General features: G+C 42.8%; 1 protein-coding gene across 2 annotated transcripts in view; it reads right to left on the bottom strand.

The window, feature by feature from the left end:
* The window catches only part of HIP1R (huntingtin interacting protein 1 related), a 58,770-nt gene extending 43,962 nt beyond the window's left edge, over positions 1–14,808 (bottom strand). The window contains exon 1 of one of the 2 annotated variants that reach the window (XM_034791113.1): positions 14,565–14,808. In XM_034791113.1, the coding sequence (XP_034647004.1) occupies positions 14,565–14,657 (93 nt within the window). In that variant the 5' untranslated portion in view covers positions 14,658–14,808. Of the gene's footprint in view, positions 1–14,306; positions 14,331–14,564 lie in introns of those variants that run through there. The other variant, XM_034791114.1, reaches the window with a different exon arrangement.
* Between the last annotated feature and the right edge of the window lie 2,006 nt (positions 14,809–16,814).

The raw sequence follows: 16,814 nt of genomic DNA, 5'->3' as shown, positions 1-16,814 counted from the left end.
GGGGCATAATGGTCAGAGATACGTTTCCGAGTTGCGCAAAATTTGAGTTACGAAAGATGTTCCAGAACGGAACGCTTGCGTAAGTCGGGGAGCGTCTGTAATGGTACTGAGAACCTTTGTGATGTGCTTTAAGAGCCACTGAAAAGAGCCAATTATTATTACAGTGTGCTGTAGTGTTCCCATGAGAACACGCCTGTCTTTAGACCCAAGGGCTCAATGTCCACCTGTTTTTCCACCTCCATTAAACTATCTCTGCAAGAGCCTGCTGTTGCCCGTCCCTGTAAATCAATGAGTTAATTCCAAAAGATACTCTGTCTCCGAAATCGATTACAGGGTCAGCCTAAAACCCCACCTGGCAGGGGTTGAGGCAGGATTCCATACAGGTGTGTCCTCAGAGCCTTCCCAAGTGGTTTTCATATGGTCACAAAGCACTTACGAGCTGTGCAAACTTTCAGTTCACCTCCACCCTGCAATACCTAATAAAGAGAGGATGAGATCAGTTCTGTGTCTCATTGCACAATCATGTGACTCACTCACACTCTTTGCTGAGAGGCCAAGCGTTAGGAGAAAGTCAATGGGCCTATGCATCTATACAAACAGGAGAGCAGGATTTGAGCCCCTTATGATCCCGTGGGTGGAGGAGTTGTGTTTTAATTTCTCTGGGGGAAGGGAGCTTGCTTTTCAGTACTCTTCCACTGAGAGTTGGCTCTGTGTCCCAGCCAGTCTTTCATAAGAATAGAGCATGAGTATGATTTTTCTTTTTTTTTTATTACTCGAAGATTGAGCTCATTTCTAATTCTGAAAGTAAGGCTCAAAGTATTAGCACTGAGGAAATACAGAAGTCTGTTTCAAACAACAACTTTTAACAAGTGATTCTTAATAGAAGTTAGATCCTTTTGGATCTTAGTAATTTTGAGTAGAGGAAAGGTGATGTGAAAATGTCCTAGCCAGAAACGCCATTTCTTCTGAACTGATGGATGGAATCCATCCACTGACTTTTTGATGAGAGAGTTTCATTTAAATATAAGAATTCACATCACTAAATTAACCAGACGTGGAAACACATGGATCACCCTCACTATACGCTGAAGGCTTTCCCCTTCAGCCAAGAGTTTAAGAAAAATCACTTCTTTAGCTATTGCTAAAATCTAAGTCTCTCCCACATGCAAATGAAGGAAGGAAGTGGTTCCATAGCTGGAGTATAGTTCCGAATACACCTCTACTCCGATATAACACGAATTCGGATATAACGTGGTAAAGCAGCGCTCCGGGGGAGGCGGGGCTGCACACTCCGGCGGATCAAAGCAAGTTCGATATAACGCAGTTTCACCTATAACGCGGTAAGATTTTTTGGCTCCCGAGGACAGCCTTATATCGAAGTAGAGGTGTACATATGCCCCGGTGATGCAGGTAAGCCTAGGCCAGCACTGATCTACAATGCTTGCTGATTGATGGCTATTCAGTGCTAATGTGGTATTAATATGGTGGGTCTCAGTGCACTTTCCAATGGAGAGGTGTCCATAAATCACTGCCTCCCTGACCACTAACTGGCATCTTTGCTGGCAGTGTGTTGAGAGGGTAAGGATTAAACAGGCATGGAGACAGAGACTTATCCTCTCACTCCTGGGGGTGAGGAAGCTTGTACTGCCCATCCTATACCAGTTGTGTGGTTAGAGTGTGTGACACTGGCTGACCTGGTCATGCTAGAGTGTATTCAGGGCAATTTTACTTATGTATTGGTATAGATCAAAGTGAGTGTAAATGTAAGAGTGTATTTAGGTGTTTAAACTTAATGAAAACTAGTGAAATGTTACTTGTGTTGTTTTCACTTATCTGTTGCTGCTCTAATGTAATAGCTAACATTTCCATTGTAAATATCCCTGTAACTAAATAACTCATCAGACAGCAAAGCAGCCTTGGGGAATGCTAATGAAGGATTTTATCAGAAAAGGTGCTAATTTCAAAGCAAATAGCCACTGTGTGTGGTAACCTGAGGTCAGAGACTCAAAGCACATTCCTTATCCCTCATCATCAAAGGAAAAGCCGAAGTGGGTAGAGAGACTGTCAGCTTATCTTCTGTGAGAAGAAGATATACATATGGATTCAAAGAAAGATCTTTTCTCTCTGATTGTTTGGACTTTTACAGGGAAGTGTGCCAAATGAAACGCAGAAATCCCCGGAGACACCTCTGGATACCTTGACATTTTGGGGGGGAAACTGGCAGTTTATTACATCTCTGCCACCATTTGGACTTACAGACTGTGACTCACCCGTTAATATATTTTACCTGCTTTAACCTCTCAATAACTCCCATTTCCTTTTCTTAGCTGGTAAACCTATAGTTAGTTTACTAATGAATTGGCTGGCAGTGTTGTCTTTGGTGTAAGATCTGGAATACCAATTGATCTGGGGTAAGTGACTGGTCGAAACCTGATCTGGTGTGATTTTTGGTTTAAGTGATCATTATCACAAAATCCAGACTGTGTGGGTGGCAAGATAGGCTGGAGAGTCTAAGGCAGGGGTCCCCAATGCGGTGCCTGCTGGTGCCATGGTGGCCGCCGGGGCGTCTAAGTGCGCCCGTGTACTGGCCGGTGGACCAGCATCCGCCGAAATGCTGCCGAGAAGCGGCGACGCCTCTGGATGACGCTGCTTGTCAGCAGCGACGCCTATTGACGTTGCCGCTTGTCGGCGGCATTTCGGTAGATGCGCGTCCACCGCCACGGTCCTCCGTGGCTCATTGTCTGGCACTTGCCAGACGAAAAAGGTTGGGGACCACTGGTCTAAGGGGACTGTCTGTGACTCCATGGTAAGACTGGTATAGTGATCTAGTTAGTTACTGGCTTGGTGACATCCAGTTCTAGAACATACCACCAGTCTGGGGTGTCTGCCCTGAGGTGGGCACTCACAGTTGTGAGCTACTCCAGACAGCATGACAGAAGGAACTTTGGTCACCAGGGCTATCAATTTCACAAGCTTTAAATTCACACTCTTTTAAAAAGAATCTAAATAGAGCGGTCCTGGGGTTGATGGTAAGACTGCTTTACAACGAATGTGGAACGAAGCAGAGAAGAGCTCTGAGACGGATGCAATGCAGCAGTCTCTAGCCAGTATAGGCAAGCAGGTCATTGTACACACACTTTACATGTGCTGGGGATACCACCTCTTTCGGTGACCAGCAGGGAATTGAGGGAGGGAGGAAAGGGATTGGCTCTTTTATCTGTTTTTTTTCTAACATGTCACTAAATCTCTGACTGGGGATCCCATTGTGTGTAATGGAGGCTCTACCCTGGGATATCAAAGGCCAGTTTCAGCCCTGCTGTAACTGGGTACAAAAGCCTGTGAAGTTATGCCATTGTCTGCTCACACGACAGCTGCCTTTGGCCCTGGGAGTATATGGTGACCAGGGCAATTAGCAAGAATGCGGATACATTTTTTTAAGGAGCTCACTGCACCCTTCTAACTACTCCCTGGCAAGGACGAGACTGCCATCCCGCAAGCAGCTGTCATTGATGACACCATGTCCCTCTGGGATCTGCAACTCCATGACTAATAATGGACCTTGGAGCTGCTCTGTTTACACCAAGGGAGGCAGGAGTTAGCCCTAGGGCTAGACTGGCAAATGTTGACCAACGAGGAACTTCCTTTTTCCCCAGTTCAGTGAACTCATTCCTTTATTTATAGGCTTTAACCAGGGAAGCTGCATTCTCTGCTTCGATTTGAGACCTGAGCAACCACTCTTCTGTCTGTCCAGGAAGTCGCCCAGAACCTGATGAACATGTGAGGTATTGGCTCTGACCACAAGGCAGTGAGACAGAGGCTCATTCATTCACTATTGACGAAAAGTAACCCTGCCTCCACGAACTAAGGCAGAGGGCCACATGAGATGGCTCCAGCCCCAAAGGCTATCTAGTAGGATTCCAGGTCATCTGGCTTCCTGCTTCCACTCTCTGCTGTAGCAGGGATAACCTGAGAGTGGCATTTAGTGCGATTCTGCAGCCAGGCTGGGAAAAGTGCCACAAAGGACAGTGAGAGATCTCAGGGCCTGGGCATTAAGGACCTCTCCACACTTGGAACTTTACTGAAATAGCTATTCTGGAATAACGACTTCCACAGGAGACCCTGAACGCACACTCTTATTCCAGAGTAAGTGGGGTCACGGAGCCATTCCAGAACAGCTATCTCGGTCATTTCCAGTTGTAGACAAGCGCTAAGGAAAGCTGGCCAGAGAAGCTTCCTTGAGCCAGAACACAGGAAGCAGTTGTAGCAACACTAGCAGCTTGTTCTTCCAGATGCATTGCCTTAGCAAGACTGTAATGGAAAGGGAGATGATATTTGCCAAGCTGGACACTAGTCTGAGTCAACTGAGGAGTTTATCGTGGGTTCATCAGGTTCCTCGGTCCAGAGATATGGGTGGAAGAGGATTATGTTTGGCATTTTGATGAGTCAATCCTTGCTCTCCTTTTGACATGACATTACTAGGGACCTCGCATTTCCCAGGCCATCAATTCCCTGCTTATAAGTCCTCGCTACATAGATTTTGATTTAAAGTTGAACATAAGTGAACTGCTTGTGATGAGGCCACACTGACCACTTGGGAACCTATTGTCCACAGAACAGGTAGAACAGAGTGAGTAGCAGCACAAGCTACGTCACTGTCAATGTGCACCACCCTGGCTAGGGAGAGACCACAGTAGTGAGAAGCAGAGTTCAGCTTCCAAAATCCACTCTGCCTTTGGTCTCTCTCTGCTGATACCAGGATGCTAACTGGGATGTGGAACCTGACTCTTGGGAACATAAACACGCAAACCTTCTTGATGCAACTTACTAAGAAGGTGTCAGACTATAGCGAGCTTCAGATTGTACTGAGCTGATCTCGGCTTCAGTCCAAGGACCTGAGGTGAGAGGCTGTGTATTCTATTACTAATTCCCTGAGTCTTCCACTCTGTGGAGTGCTGTTGGGTTTTTTAAACTTACACATAAGAGGCACAAAAACGGAAGCAGAAGGAGAATGTGAAGTCTATGTACAAACCTATAATGTCAATATTGATCTATTGTCCATGTGTTACATTTATTTTCCAGTCACTCAGGCTTATAACCAAAGTTATAAAGTTCAAAGCCCTGAATCAATTAAGATGCTTTAGAGCAAGAGAAGAAATATTTGTAATGATTCAAATGGACTGGAGACAAAAGCATTAAAAATGGAGGGCCAGACCCTCAGCTGGTAGAAAGAGGCAGTGTTGTCTAGTGGACAGAATACTGCACTGGGACTCAGGAGACCTGGGTTCTCTCTGAGCTCTGCTACTGGCCTGCTAGTGACTCTGGGTAAGACATGTTACCGCTCTGTGCCTCAGTTTCCCCATTTGTAAAATGGGAATGATACGGACTTCCTTTGTGAAGTGCTTTAAGATCTATAGAGGAAGCATGCTATATAAAAGCTAGGAATTAGTATTAATTGTCATTATTAAATTTAAATCTCACTCAGTGTCTGATTTATCACAGCTGCGGATCTGGCCCTCCAACTTCACATGCCTGTCGATCTAGAGCTCGGCCCCTGCATTGTTAGTTGGCGCGCTTGTTCAGCCCAGATTCATCCTTTTGACTCTTCAGTCCCAGTTCTCCACTGGCCAGCAAATCATCAAATCTGGATGTACTGCCAAGCCCAGCTGCCTTGGGAAAGTCATATTTGCAGGGATTGGAAGATGTCTTTGAAGTAGGTCAATTGGTATATTCACCTTGAAGAGTTCACACTCATGACCACCCAGTCCAAGACTCACTCTTCACTTTTTCTGAGGATTGTGGTAAGGACTAGCAATTCCTAGACTGACCTTCATTGGAAAAAACTTCACGGGGTCGATAGGTGTTCAAATTCTGATTGCTCAACTCTTTAAGGGATCCCTTTATGCAATTTGGGGGAAAAAAAATGCTGAAGTCACTATATGACAGAGCAGACGGTACCCATTCTGGCATTTTTAGAGTCAGTCAGGCTCTGACTGAGCCAGTATCGTATGGCATGCCAGACATAGTGACCCCATTTGTTTCTGCTCAATTTAGACTTATTTTTTATGTCTATGAGTATAACCTTGCAATAGCTCTGAACGTTCTGAACTGCTTCCCATTCATTTGACTGGGATGTTAGCTCCATAGCTCGGTGGAGACAATTTAAATATGAATATGATTAACTCTTTCACTGCTGCTCATTTAACAAACTCCCGCTACTCTGGGATGGTGAATGGTACTTGGATAGAATGGCCCCCCAGGGAAAGCTACTCAGTCTGACAGAACAAGATGTACAGAGATTAAAGTGAGATTTGTTTGTAGCCCAAGTAGGAAATGATATTTGCCTGAATTTAGAGTATCGGGGGCTTTTTCATATCACTGAACCACTTATATAATTCCACACCCTCCCTTTTCAGTATCTCTAGCCTTATGGTGCAGAATGTAGGAAAATTGGCTCTTCTGTTCCAGGCATATCCAAGATGCAACAGAATCAGCAATGCCCCCCACAGTCTCTTGGTATCCTGTGTGCACAGAGAAGACAGGGGCTGGGGGGAATGCTCTAGTGACTTTGGACACAACAACACATCAAGTAACCTCAGAAGGAAGGTCTTGGGTTAAGGCACAGTGTAACCCACACACCTCCTGGGTGTGGTGTTCTGTCCCATCTAAGGGGGAGGGAGGGAGGGAGAGATTGATTGATTGATTGAATGAATGAAGAGTTTGCTCTACAGTCTTAGCTAACAGCCAGCCAGGTGGCTTTTAGCTCATGCAGGAGAGGCTCATGCACTAAGCTCCCAGGTTCGATCCCACCTGCTGATGACCGGGGTCCGTGGGCGTTCCAACAGCACTAGGAGTCAAGACACCTGGGTGTCTCTACCACAGATTTTGTGTGCGCCTCTGGGCAAAAAATCACCTGTATACCTCAGTTCCTCCATCTGAGAAATGGGGAAAATAAATACCTGCTTCAGATATTTTTCATTCTTTAGTCTTTATAAAGCATTTGAGAGATACTTGGATGGCAAATGGTCTAGCAGGGCAAAGTAGGTTAAAGTGATGTTATGGAAGAAAGAATAGCTAAAACCATTTCCGTGTCTTTCTTGAGCTGTAACCTACACTCCAGTTCACTGAATACATAGTTCATTGGAGCCAGACCCACCTACCCTATCTATATTTATTTCCAGAATCAGGACTTTTGATGAGTTATGAAGGGACAACAAGTGGCCAGATTTTTTCCCCATTACGCCAGACTCTAGTCTCTTACTCAAAACCCTTATGTACCAATAGAGTGACTAAACCTCATGATTACATAGTCCGATTGATGAAGACTGGTGTTTCACCCACTCTTTCATGTCAGACCACATTAATTACTGCTAGATACTTCCACCCACTACTCTTCCAACTGTTTTGCATGAGGCAGTGATGCTAAAGTGCCACCATCTTCCCCATGACAGATTTGGACTCGAGTCTCCTGTATGACGGTGCATACTGTTCGCTGTAAGGCCCCCTTGGGGGGTTATTTTTGGGAGCAGAACAGTGCACTGTAAACCTTTTACAGTAATTGGCCCAAGACTTGTCAAATTAGCCTAATCCCCAATGGCTGCTTAAAAGGACAAGTGTCCTACTAACATTTTACCCCCTTTTAAACAAACCAAATGCAATATGAAAGTGTTCCAAGTGGAAATATACATTGTGTTCTGGGCATCTGCCTGGTTCATTTGATCTTTGAATCTTCTAGTGGAGATGGTTATCTTTGAATGCGTAAGGAATGCAAACCCCAGGAGGATTTTATTCCCGACTATACTTGTTTACAACTCCTGGGTTCTATGCCTGTATCTGTCATGGACTCACTAACACCTCCAGCATGTATGCTTATAGGGACACCGTCCGGGCAAATTCAGCTCCAAAATGTAGAGGTAGGGGACAACAAAATTTAAGACCAGTGTTCCTATTAAATCATGCTTAAATAATTCAAATGGAAATTTTATATATGCACCCACACAGGCACACAAGTAGCAAAACAAAGAATGAAAAAGAGGATTATTCACATTTCTATAAATGATCTACATGGGGAAAGATAAGCCAGAGGGGGGTGGGGGCATGAAGCTACTGGTGATCAGAAACTGGACTGCAGTCATTCTGAAGCAATTTTCATACTGTTCCACAATTTGGCTCCTAGATCCAAAGAGTGCTCCAGCATGGGGGGGGAAGGGGTGCAGGAATCTCAATCCTGCAAGGTGCTGATGGTCCTTAACACCCACTGACTGAGAACAGGAGTTAAGAGCTCCCAGCATCGCAGGATCAGGCTGTAATACCCAAATGAAAGTGTGAACACAGAATAAGGATTTCAAAGGATTTCAAAGCTCTCCAGTCACATATTCCGACAATAGCCCTAGACAGTTCCACAAGGGTTACTACCAAGAAAAGGTGCTGGACAGTATATGTTTCTTGAATCCTTCGTACTCCTTGCTCCAATGGCTCCTGCCAACTTGTTCTACTAATTGAGTGTCCCTCATCTGGTACGATGTGCCATACTCTACAGAAGGTTTCCTGCTTCTGAGCAGGCTTCCTCAGTCACCCAGACCAGCAGGAGCAGATGCCAAGGGCAAACCGACACCATTCCAGAGGAAGTGACTCAAGAAGAGGTCGGGCTTATTCAGAGGCAGTCACGAGGCAATGTGGACAGGCATTGCTCTGCTTTGCGCAATGGCGAATCTTGTTTGGGAATGGAATGTACAATCAGGCCTCCTTGTGACTGCATGTCAACAAGCATCACTTCCTTTGGGATGATGTCATCTTCTGCCTTGGCATCTGCTTCCAGCTGGGCTGAGTGGATGAGGAAGTCTGTTTAGATGCATAAAGGTGACTATGTGAGGGGAACCGTTCCAGGTAAGGGATGCTTTATTTGGAAATAGAAACTACTTGTAATGCAAGGAGGAAATCCCTCTATGAGCCTTTGATACAACAGTTTTAGTTTCAGTCTCTTGGCTGAAGTGCCAACTCTTACAACAATATTCTTCAGTGAAATAAAACAGATTGCCTTAAGCAGCCATACAGTGAAGATACCAAAGTCACAAAGCTGTGATATATCAGAGAATAGTGCTCATTCTGTATTGGTATCAATTGGACCTCAATGTGATACTCTCTTATGGTCTTTGTATCAATCAAAGGGGCTGCTCTAATTAAATTTTAAAAATGCCCATCAATATAAATTTACTACTACTTTGAACGGTTTTTTAAGTTGATGTACATTTTTGAAACAAACAACTACTTAGTCATTGGAATCAGTGTTACATTAAAGGTGTCTTTGGGTGGTACAAATTAAAGAGGTCTGTTTCATACACGGCATACCGTTATTAGCCAGTGACTTCAGGAATTCACCAAAATGTATTGAACTGATTCAGGCACCCGCCCCAGCTAGCCTAAGCACCCAGTAATTTTTAGCACAGATACATTTAAAGGTGCACCTGCAACTTTAATAAAACCTCTCATTTCTATCTGGAGTGTTTGCAGCGCTAATTATGTGAGCTGGATGAAATTTTTCTGCTAAAACTCCTCCCCCTCCGATGATAAATGCAGATTTGGGTCGACAAACATTTTGTGAAGTAAATTTTGCTGAATTGTTTCAGTCAAATCCTAAAATAAAATAATAAAAAAATAAAGACTTTTTTCAAAATTGATTTCCATTTTATTTAAAAAAAACTTTTTAAAAAGCTCAACAAAACAAAATGTTTAGTTTCAGGTTGAACAAATTGTTTAGTTTGATCTGAAACAAAATTATTTTTTTACTTTTCAATTTGCCAATTTTTTAAAATCGTTTTAGGTTGAGCTAAAACAAGTTTTTTTTTTAATTTTTCAGAACCCCACCACCACCACCAAACCCTAGTTATATGCACAGTGCTACTAGTGACATCTTGCACTCTCCTATGAGGCTCATGAAAGTGAAAGCTCTTGAGAGATATTTGTTTAAATTAAACCATCTAGTTTGCAGAGAGGAAATTTGGTCCTGGACAGATAGATGGCTGCATGATCAAGACTTCACTTAAAAAGATGTCATCAATTTGAAATCTTCCCAATATAAAACAAATGATTTACACTAGTTTTGGGCACTAACCTCTTGACAATATTTATGGGTTTGCAATTCTATTTTTCTATTTTAGCAAAAAATCTCTCCGTCCTGTGGCTGTGTGAAAGACCCACAGAGACTATGGGGAAAACTGATAGTAATTACACCCAAAGCGATAAATGCACAAAGCAAACTGAAAAAGTATGAAGAAATATTTCCTCTTTATTCTCTTTTCAGTTGTTCAGAGGGGTTACTTATAACAATAGCAGGTAAATCTAACAAAGTAAGAACTTTGCTTCCAGTGCTATTCTAGTCATGTTGGTCCCAGGATAGACACAAAGTGGGTGCCTCTCTCACCAACAGAAGTTGGTCCAATAAAATATATTACCTCACCCACCTTGTCTCTCTAAAGTAAGAACCTGTCAGATTTCTATACTGACTTGTCCAAAGGGAACCTGAACTTCAAGTTTGATTCTCCCAACAAAAAGATAGTCTCAGTTTCCTCAGTAAATGCCAGTTATGCTACAGAATGCACTTCAGGAAGGCATTAATCAGCTACCTGCCTTTCCCGGCACAGCTGGACAAACTGAAAAGGAGGAACAAAGCAGCAGTAAAGTCAGCAATTTTTCATACTGTTTGGTGGTGTTTACAAGGCAACAGACTGGGCCTGTTTTCATTCACTTTGTTCTAGCTAACCTGGATACTTATCTATGGCTCCCATTACTGTAGTGTGGGCATATTAGTTAGCCAGTGGGACAGGGCAACATGGAGTGAGATTCGTTCCCTCTGCAGACAGAAAGAACTATCAGAACATCTGGGGCAACTGCTATGTGACAGGAGAAATGATCAGGTGTTTGAATTAGCAGGTTCAGTTAAAGACTTGGTTCCCCACAGGAGATGCCCTTTGTATTAGTCCAAGAAGAAACTGATCAGCCCCTTTTGTCAGGAGAAGAGGTGAGAAAGAAATGATCACTCGAGATATTCTTATAGTAGAGAGCGGAAGGGAAAATTTTCACGCACTAAACATTAGAATTGCTGCAAGACATAACACTGTCTGTTTGCAGTATGTGATAGCAGTAGAAATTAGAGATGAAAAACTTGTTCAGTGCTATCCATTCCAAAAGATCTGTTTTTTTCCATAGGGTTACCATATCAGAACAGAAAGATTTTCCTGAGCAACCGGCACTCCCATTCACAATGCTGCAGGCCACTATGCCTGTTATGTGAGATCACATAACATCTCTAGGGCAACTATAGCAGTCGCTTGCATGGAAGGTATCAGAAAAAAAAAAGTCTTTATTTCTAGCTGTCTTCTGGGTGAAGAAGTGTTTTGTCCTTTTAAAAGTTAACCATGTCTATTTTTATTCTTCCTTTTCTCTCTTCTCCATTTGTTTTGGCACCTGGAGTGAATCTGCTTCTATTACACTTTGCCAAATATAAATGTACTTAACTTTTCAATCCCAGAGTCCATCCTACACTAGGGTCATGAGTGTAACAGGCCCGGGTTTTTGTTTTTAGTCTATGCACAAGAACAGCCTGCGATCTACAGAAGATAATATGGGACCAGGACAAACACAAAGACTTTACTACCTCTATTTTAAAAAAGGTTATCACGACAAGACTTAAGTCATTTGAAGGGCAGCAAAGAACAGCATGCAGCATGTTTACCTGGCCTGCACTCTGTGTTGATAGAAGTACTTGTTCAGCATTCTTTGTTGCTGCTGTTCCTTTAACCTTCAGCAGCATCACTGAATTCCAAGCCCCTCATGCCCATCGGCCTGGAGTTATAAAACTTTCTATTCAATAATTTGCCAATATTTGGAGTGTTTACACAGAAGATAACACTGTGGAAAAAATCTTTTCTTAAGGGTCTATTATTGTTCTTTAGTGCAATCATTTAAAAGGGGATAGTCCTGCAGCATCAATCTCAGGCAATTAAAGAGCTAGAAACTTGATATTCAGGAATGCTGGGCACTCACTTGAAGTCAGTGAGATCTGCAGGTGCTTAGCACTTTTGGAGAGAAAAAAACAAAAAAATAAAATAAAATAAAATAAAAAAGCAGACCTGTGTGCATATTTTACATACAGGTAAGAAAGAAGCAAAGAAAAAACTGTAAAACCAATGACTTCAGCAATTGTGTAACTGCATGACTAAGTAGAAAAGACCCCACAATCTTGTGGGCCAAATTAGGAGAGATTATTCAATTTTGCCGCAAGGGGATGGAGGAGGGTAGCATTAATTGAGATCACATTTTTTTTCTGTTATTTCACATGATTATTACTTGAATTTAAGTTCACTTGCTATTTGAGGAAGTGACCCAATACATCTAGTCAGCCATAGAAATATGGCTGCCTCATCATCAGTATGTCCTACAAAGAACTGAAATCAGACTTAAGAAATAAAGCTATAAGCAGGGGCAGTATCCTGTCTATTCAGCCTCTGAAAATACACACAGTGAGGTCTACTTATTAGAAACTGCTTTATGACCATGAACAGAAAGGAGGTTCTTCCTTGTAGCACCATGAGTCTATCTTTCAGCACACAGACATATATTACTTTAATATATTATACATAGAAATATTTAAAACATACCCAGAAGTAGTAATTATTCTTTTATGTACACGTTTGCAGAATCAAGATCTTAGTGTCAACACTTCTATACAAACCTAAAAACTTTCTAAAAATTGTTCGTATCAAAATCTATTTTGAAGATTCTTATTCTACAATATCTGTTCCAGAGTTCTCTGTTTCAGTTTAATGGAGAATCTATTTTATTTTTGCTTATACTTTCAGTATCTTGGCCAAATCTCAAATACCAATTTTGATTAGCCTATTTAGTGTATTATATTAGTAAACACCTGAATTAGAAATTACAGCTATTTAAAACTCCCTAAAGTTATTAAATTGTGGAAAACTATGACTATATTATTCTTATTTTAAGCTTCATGCCAATTGACAATTCAGTTATCTTTTTCATGTGCAAATAACAGAGTTAATTGCTTATGCCTCCTAAAAAAATATAACACAGACTTTCAATTATGGAAGGGCTTGAACTCCAAATAAAATAATAATGAAATGAACAACCATCCCACAAATCCTGTATTCTTAGGTCTCCTCTTTAAATATCTGTATTTTAGGTTATTTCAAAGCGTCTTTATACCACATGTTAACTCACAAAACTCAAGACCCACAGACATTTCTACACCTGATTTTTAAAATCGATTATAAAGGTATACAACACATGGAAAAGCCAAATTTTTCCATTTGCTAGAAAAACAGTCAAATTCATTTTCAGAGAAACAGGTATACTAAAGAAAGTTAAAAATAATCCACATCACATATCTAAACAAAAGGGTTTATATTTTAATATTTTAATACACACATAACATTATCAGAGTCAATTACATGCGAAACCTTTCACCTCAGATTCCTAGATAATAATGGACCTGTTTTCCCAATGGAAAGAAAAACAGGTTTGCTCCTGCATCAGGCTTCTGTAACTATGTCAAACCGGATATACTAGGACAACTAGAAAGAGTACCGTCATTGCAACAAGTTTCTAAAAATAAAAATCTTATAGGCAGAGCAAAAGAGAAATGTAGCAAGACTGATTCACTTTTATCTGTACGAAACAAACCAGCATGATCTGATCTTTTGTAAGACCACTTCCTGACACCCACCCAAACACATACTACACCCTAGTCCAAAAAAGGAAAGAGCTGAGTTGGCAGCTGGCATGGCCACTGCATAACCTGATTGAAGGTGTCTGTGATTTAGACAGGCCACAGTTTCCTTGTTTATTACAGGAAGTGTAAACTGTATCGATGCAACCAACAGTGGGCATTTCACATCCAGATGTGTTTGCCCTCCCCCCCCCCTTGGTCTTAAACTTAATGAATTTTATTCATCAAAATTAGAGAGCAAAGGTAGCCAAGCCAGAGATAAAATGCCTGAGCCAGGGATCACAAGTCCCCGGAGCTGTAAAGAGCCCAGGCCTGCCCTGGGAAGCAGTGGAGATCCCACCCACCCCCCTTTTCTCTATCGGAGTCCAGCACAACTCAGTGAACACAAGCCCTTTATGTATGTACTGCCCCGAACAAAATCCACCGACTGCTCAGCCCTCGCTGGGGTGTTCTCCGGCGTGACCCCGCTCCAGCCCCTTCCACAGCACAGACCCGGCTCCACCTTAAGCGCCCCCCCACACCCCCATTAGGTTTGCTAGGCACCGCTACCTGCGTTACCTACACTGAGGCTTCCCCAAGCTGGAACCGAATTAGCGCGGGGAAACCGAATCCAAGAACAGCCCCCGCGCCCCAGAGATGCTCCTCTCACCCCGTCCCCCCAGCAGGCATGCTGCATGCTCCGCCCTCCCCGCTCGGCTACCATCGTGCTGGCCATCCCACTGCCCCCCTAACTGGGCAGGGTGGATGCCGCCGCCGCCGCACACCTGCCCCGCTCCCCGTGCCATGCAGCACCCTCCTCCCGGTGCCGTCCCCTCCTTGCCTGGGTCTTGTCAAACTGCTCCCGCTCCGCCTCCAGGCTGTGCCCGGGCCGGCGGCTCAGCACGCGGGCCGGCACGTTCTTGATGGTGTTCATGCTGCTGGCAGGGGAGCCCGCCGGGCGGCCGGGAGAAGCGGCGGCTCGCTCCGCTAAGGGCTGAGGCGCGGAACCTTCTGCTGCTGCAGCCGCGGCGGCCCGACCCTCAGCCTAGCAACTGCTCGCATCCTGGCGAGAACCCAGCCAGGGAGCGCAAGGGCGCCCCCAGGGGGCGGCTCGGGCCACTGCTGGGGGCAGGAGCATCCACTCACAGGCGAGGGAATCCTCCCCTCCCAGCTCCCGGCCAGCCACTCACAACCAGCAGCTACTGCCGCTCCTCCCCAGCAAAGCATTGTCTCTCTTCTCTCCCTCCACCCACTGCAGCCTCTAGTCTAGTCTAGATTCCAGAATGACAGTAACAGGCGGGGTATGAAAGGAAGCATCTTTCTCTGCCCAACGCAAGGTAATGGAAGACCCTGAAATGATACCAACGGCAAAAGGCTGAGGGGAAATCAATGCCTGTTCACAAGCTAGGATTGTTCGTATTTAATTACTCCTCTTCCCCAATAGTGTAAACACAGAGTTCCTAGGGAGACTGCAGTAACTGTTCTGATTTCTTTGGAGTGAATTATGCAATGAGGCCCAAATCCTGATCTACTTTAAATCAATGACAAACCTCCTTGACTTCAATGTAAGCAGGATTTGGGTCAGGAAGCAGGTTTCTAAACATTTAGCACTCCACCCTCAGTTGTATTCACTCATGTCAAATGGTTATGAAAACATAAGATAAGCCTTAGTACTCCAACCCTGCCTTAGTCCATAGTATTCCCTGTTTATAGTAAAGCCCCTGTTGTCTCTAGTTATGTAACTCAAAAATAGCTAAAGTGATTTTATAAGTACAATAGAATCCTCTTACTCGGAGCATACTGATGGACAGCTTACCCCACTGATTACACCAAGAGATCATTTTAAGTCTGAAGGCTTTAACAAAATGTTGTAACGAATAAAAGTATATATGGTGCATTTCAACTTTGACACTTGTGCACAGAAGCCTGTCTACCACCAAACAGTACCTGAATCACCAACTGAACAATTAACTGCAAATGCAGACAAAGAACATCTTGACCATTCCATTGTTTGTCCATCGAGTAAGATGAGGGCCACACTAGAAAAGCTTAAGCCACTACTGTTTGATTTCAAACCTATCAAATTCTTTAGCTACTTTTGTACTTGTCCCTGTCTCTATATAAAAAGGTACTAAATCACATTACTATGCTCTACAAAAGTATCATAGAACCTGTGTTTTGGTAAAAACCAAAATACCTTTACAGGCACACCTGTATAGATGATGATCTTTAACTGGATTTTTTCATTCTTTTTGAAAAATGTAAATCCTGCTGTACTATTCATTTGGATGTCATTTAGGATTCTTTGATGGTGTAAGCACCTATATAAACAATATAATTTATATTACTGTAGCATATAGAGCATGCAATCAGTGATCAAGGCCCCATTGTGATAGGCAGTGTACAAAACATGTCATAAGAGAGAGTCCCTCTGCTAAAGAGTTTGATTAAAGACAACATGTAACAGGTATGTGAGGCAAACAAAAGGGTAATAGTGTGGGATTGGGAGAATGAGATACCAACAACAAACATTTTCATGTAGACTAGATGTACTCTAATACGGCTTACAACTGGTCTTAACTGGCAATGTTTCACAGGCAGCACAGCTGAAGTGAGTTAAAAGAGGGATCTTTCTTATTCTTTTGTTTCAATAGAAGTTCATTATCTCTAAGACATTGATTTTTTTCTGCAACAGACTAGTTCATTTAAGTCTGTAAGTGAGCTATAATAGAAAAATTGCTGAGTAAATTAACTGAATATATTAAGCTATTAGAACAAAATATTTGAGTTGGAATGATCCTATACATGTTTTCTCATAAGATTGGTCACCAAAACTAAATGCATACAGGGGAAAAAAAAAAAAAAAAAAAATCTTTGAAACCATGAGCTGTTATTAGTTCAAGAATAGTGTAGTTATGTGTTGTAAGATATTTGAATATAGACATCTAAATACCAGCTTTCTTTAGGAGTTGAGATACTTTACCTTCAGGGCTTTAGCAGCATTTGCCCTAATAAACTGGAACTCTGCAAATCTGTTAAGGGAAAAGGAAAATATTTGAGACAATTATGTTAATTTTTCTGTCTGTACTGT

The sequence above is a fragment of the Trachemys scripta genome, chromosome 15 (assembly GCF_013100865.1).
Source record: "Trachemys scripta elegans isolate TJP31775 chromosome 15, CAS_Tse_1.0, whole genome shotgun sequence".
Lineage (NCBI taxonomy): Eukaryota > Metazoa > Chordata > Testudines > Emydidae > Trachemys > Trachemys scripta.
The sequence above is the reverse complement of the archived record's forward strand: the minus strand, read 5'-3'. Positions and strand labels throughout refer to the sequence as shown.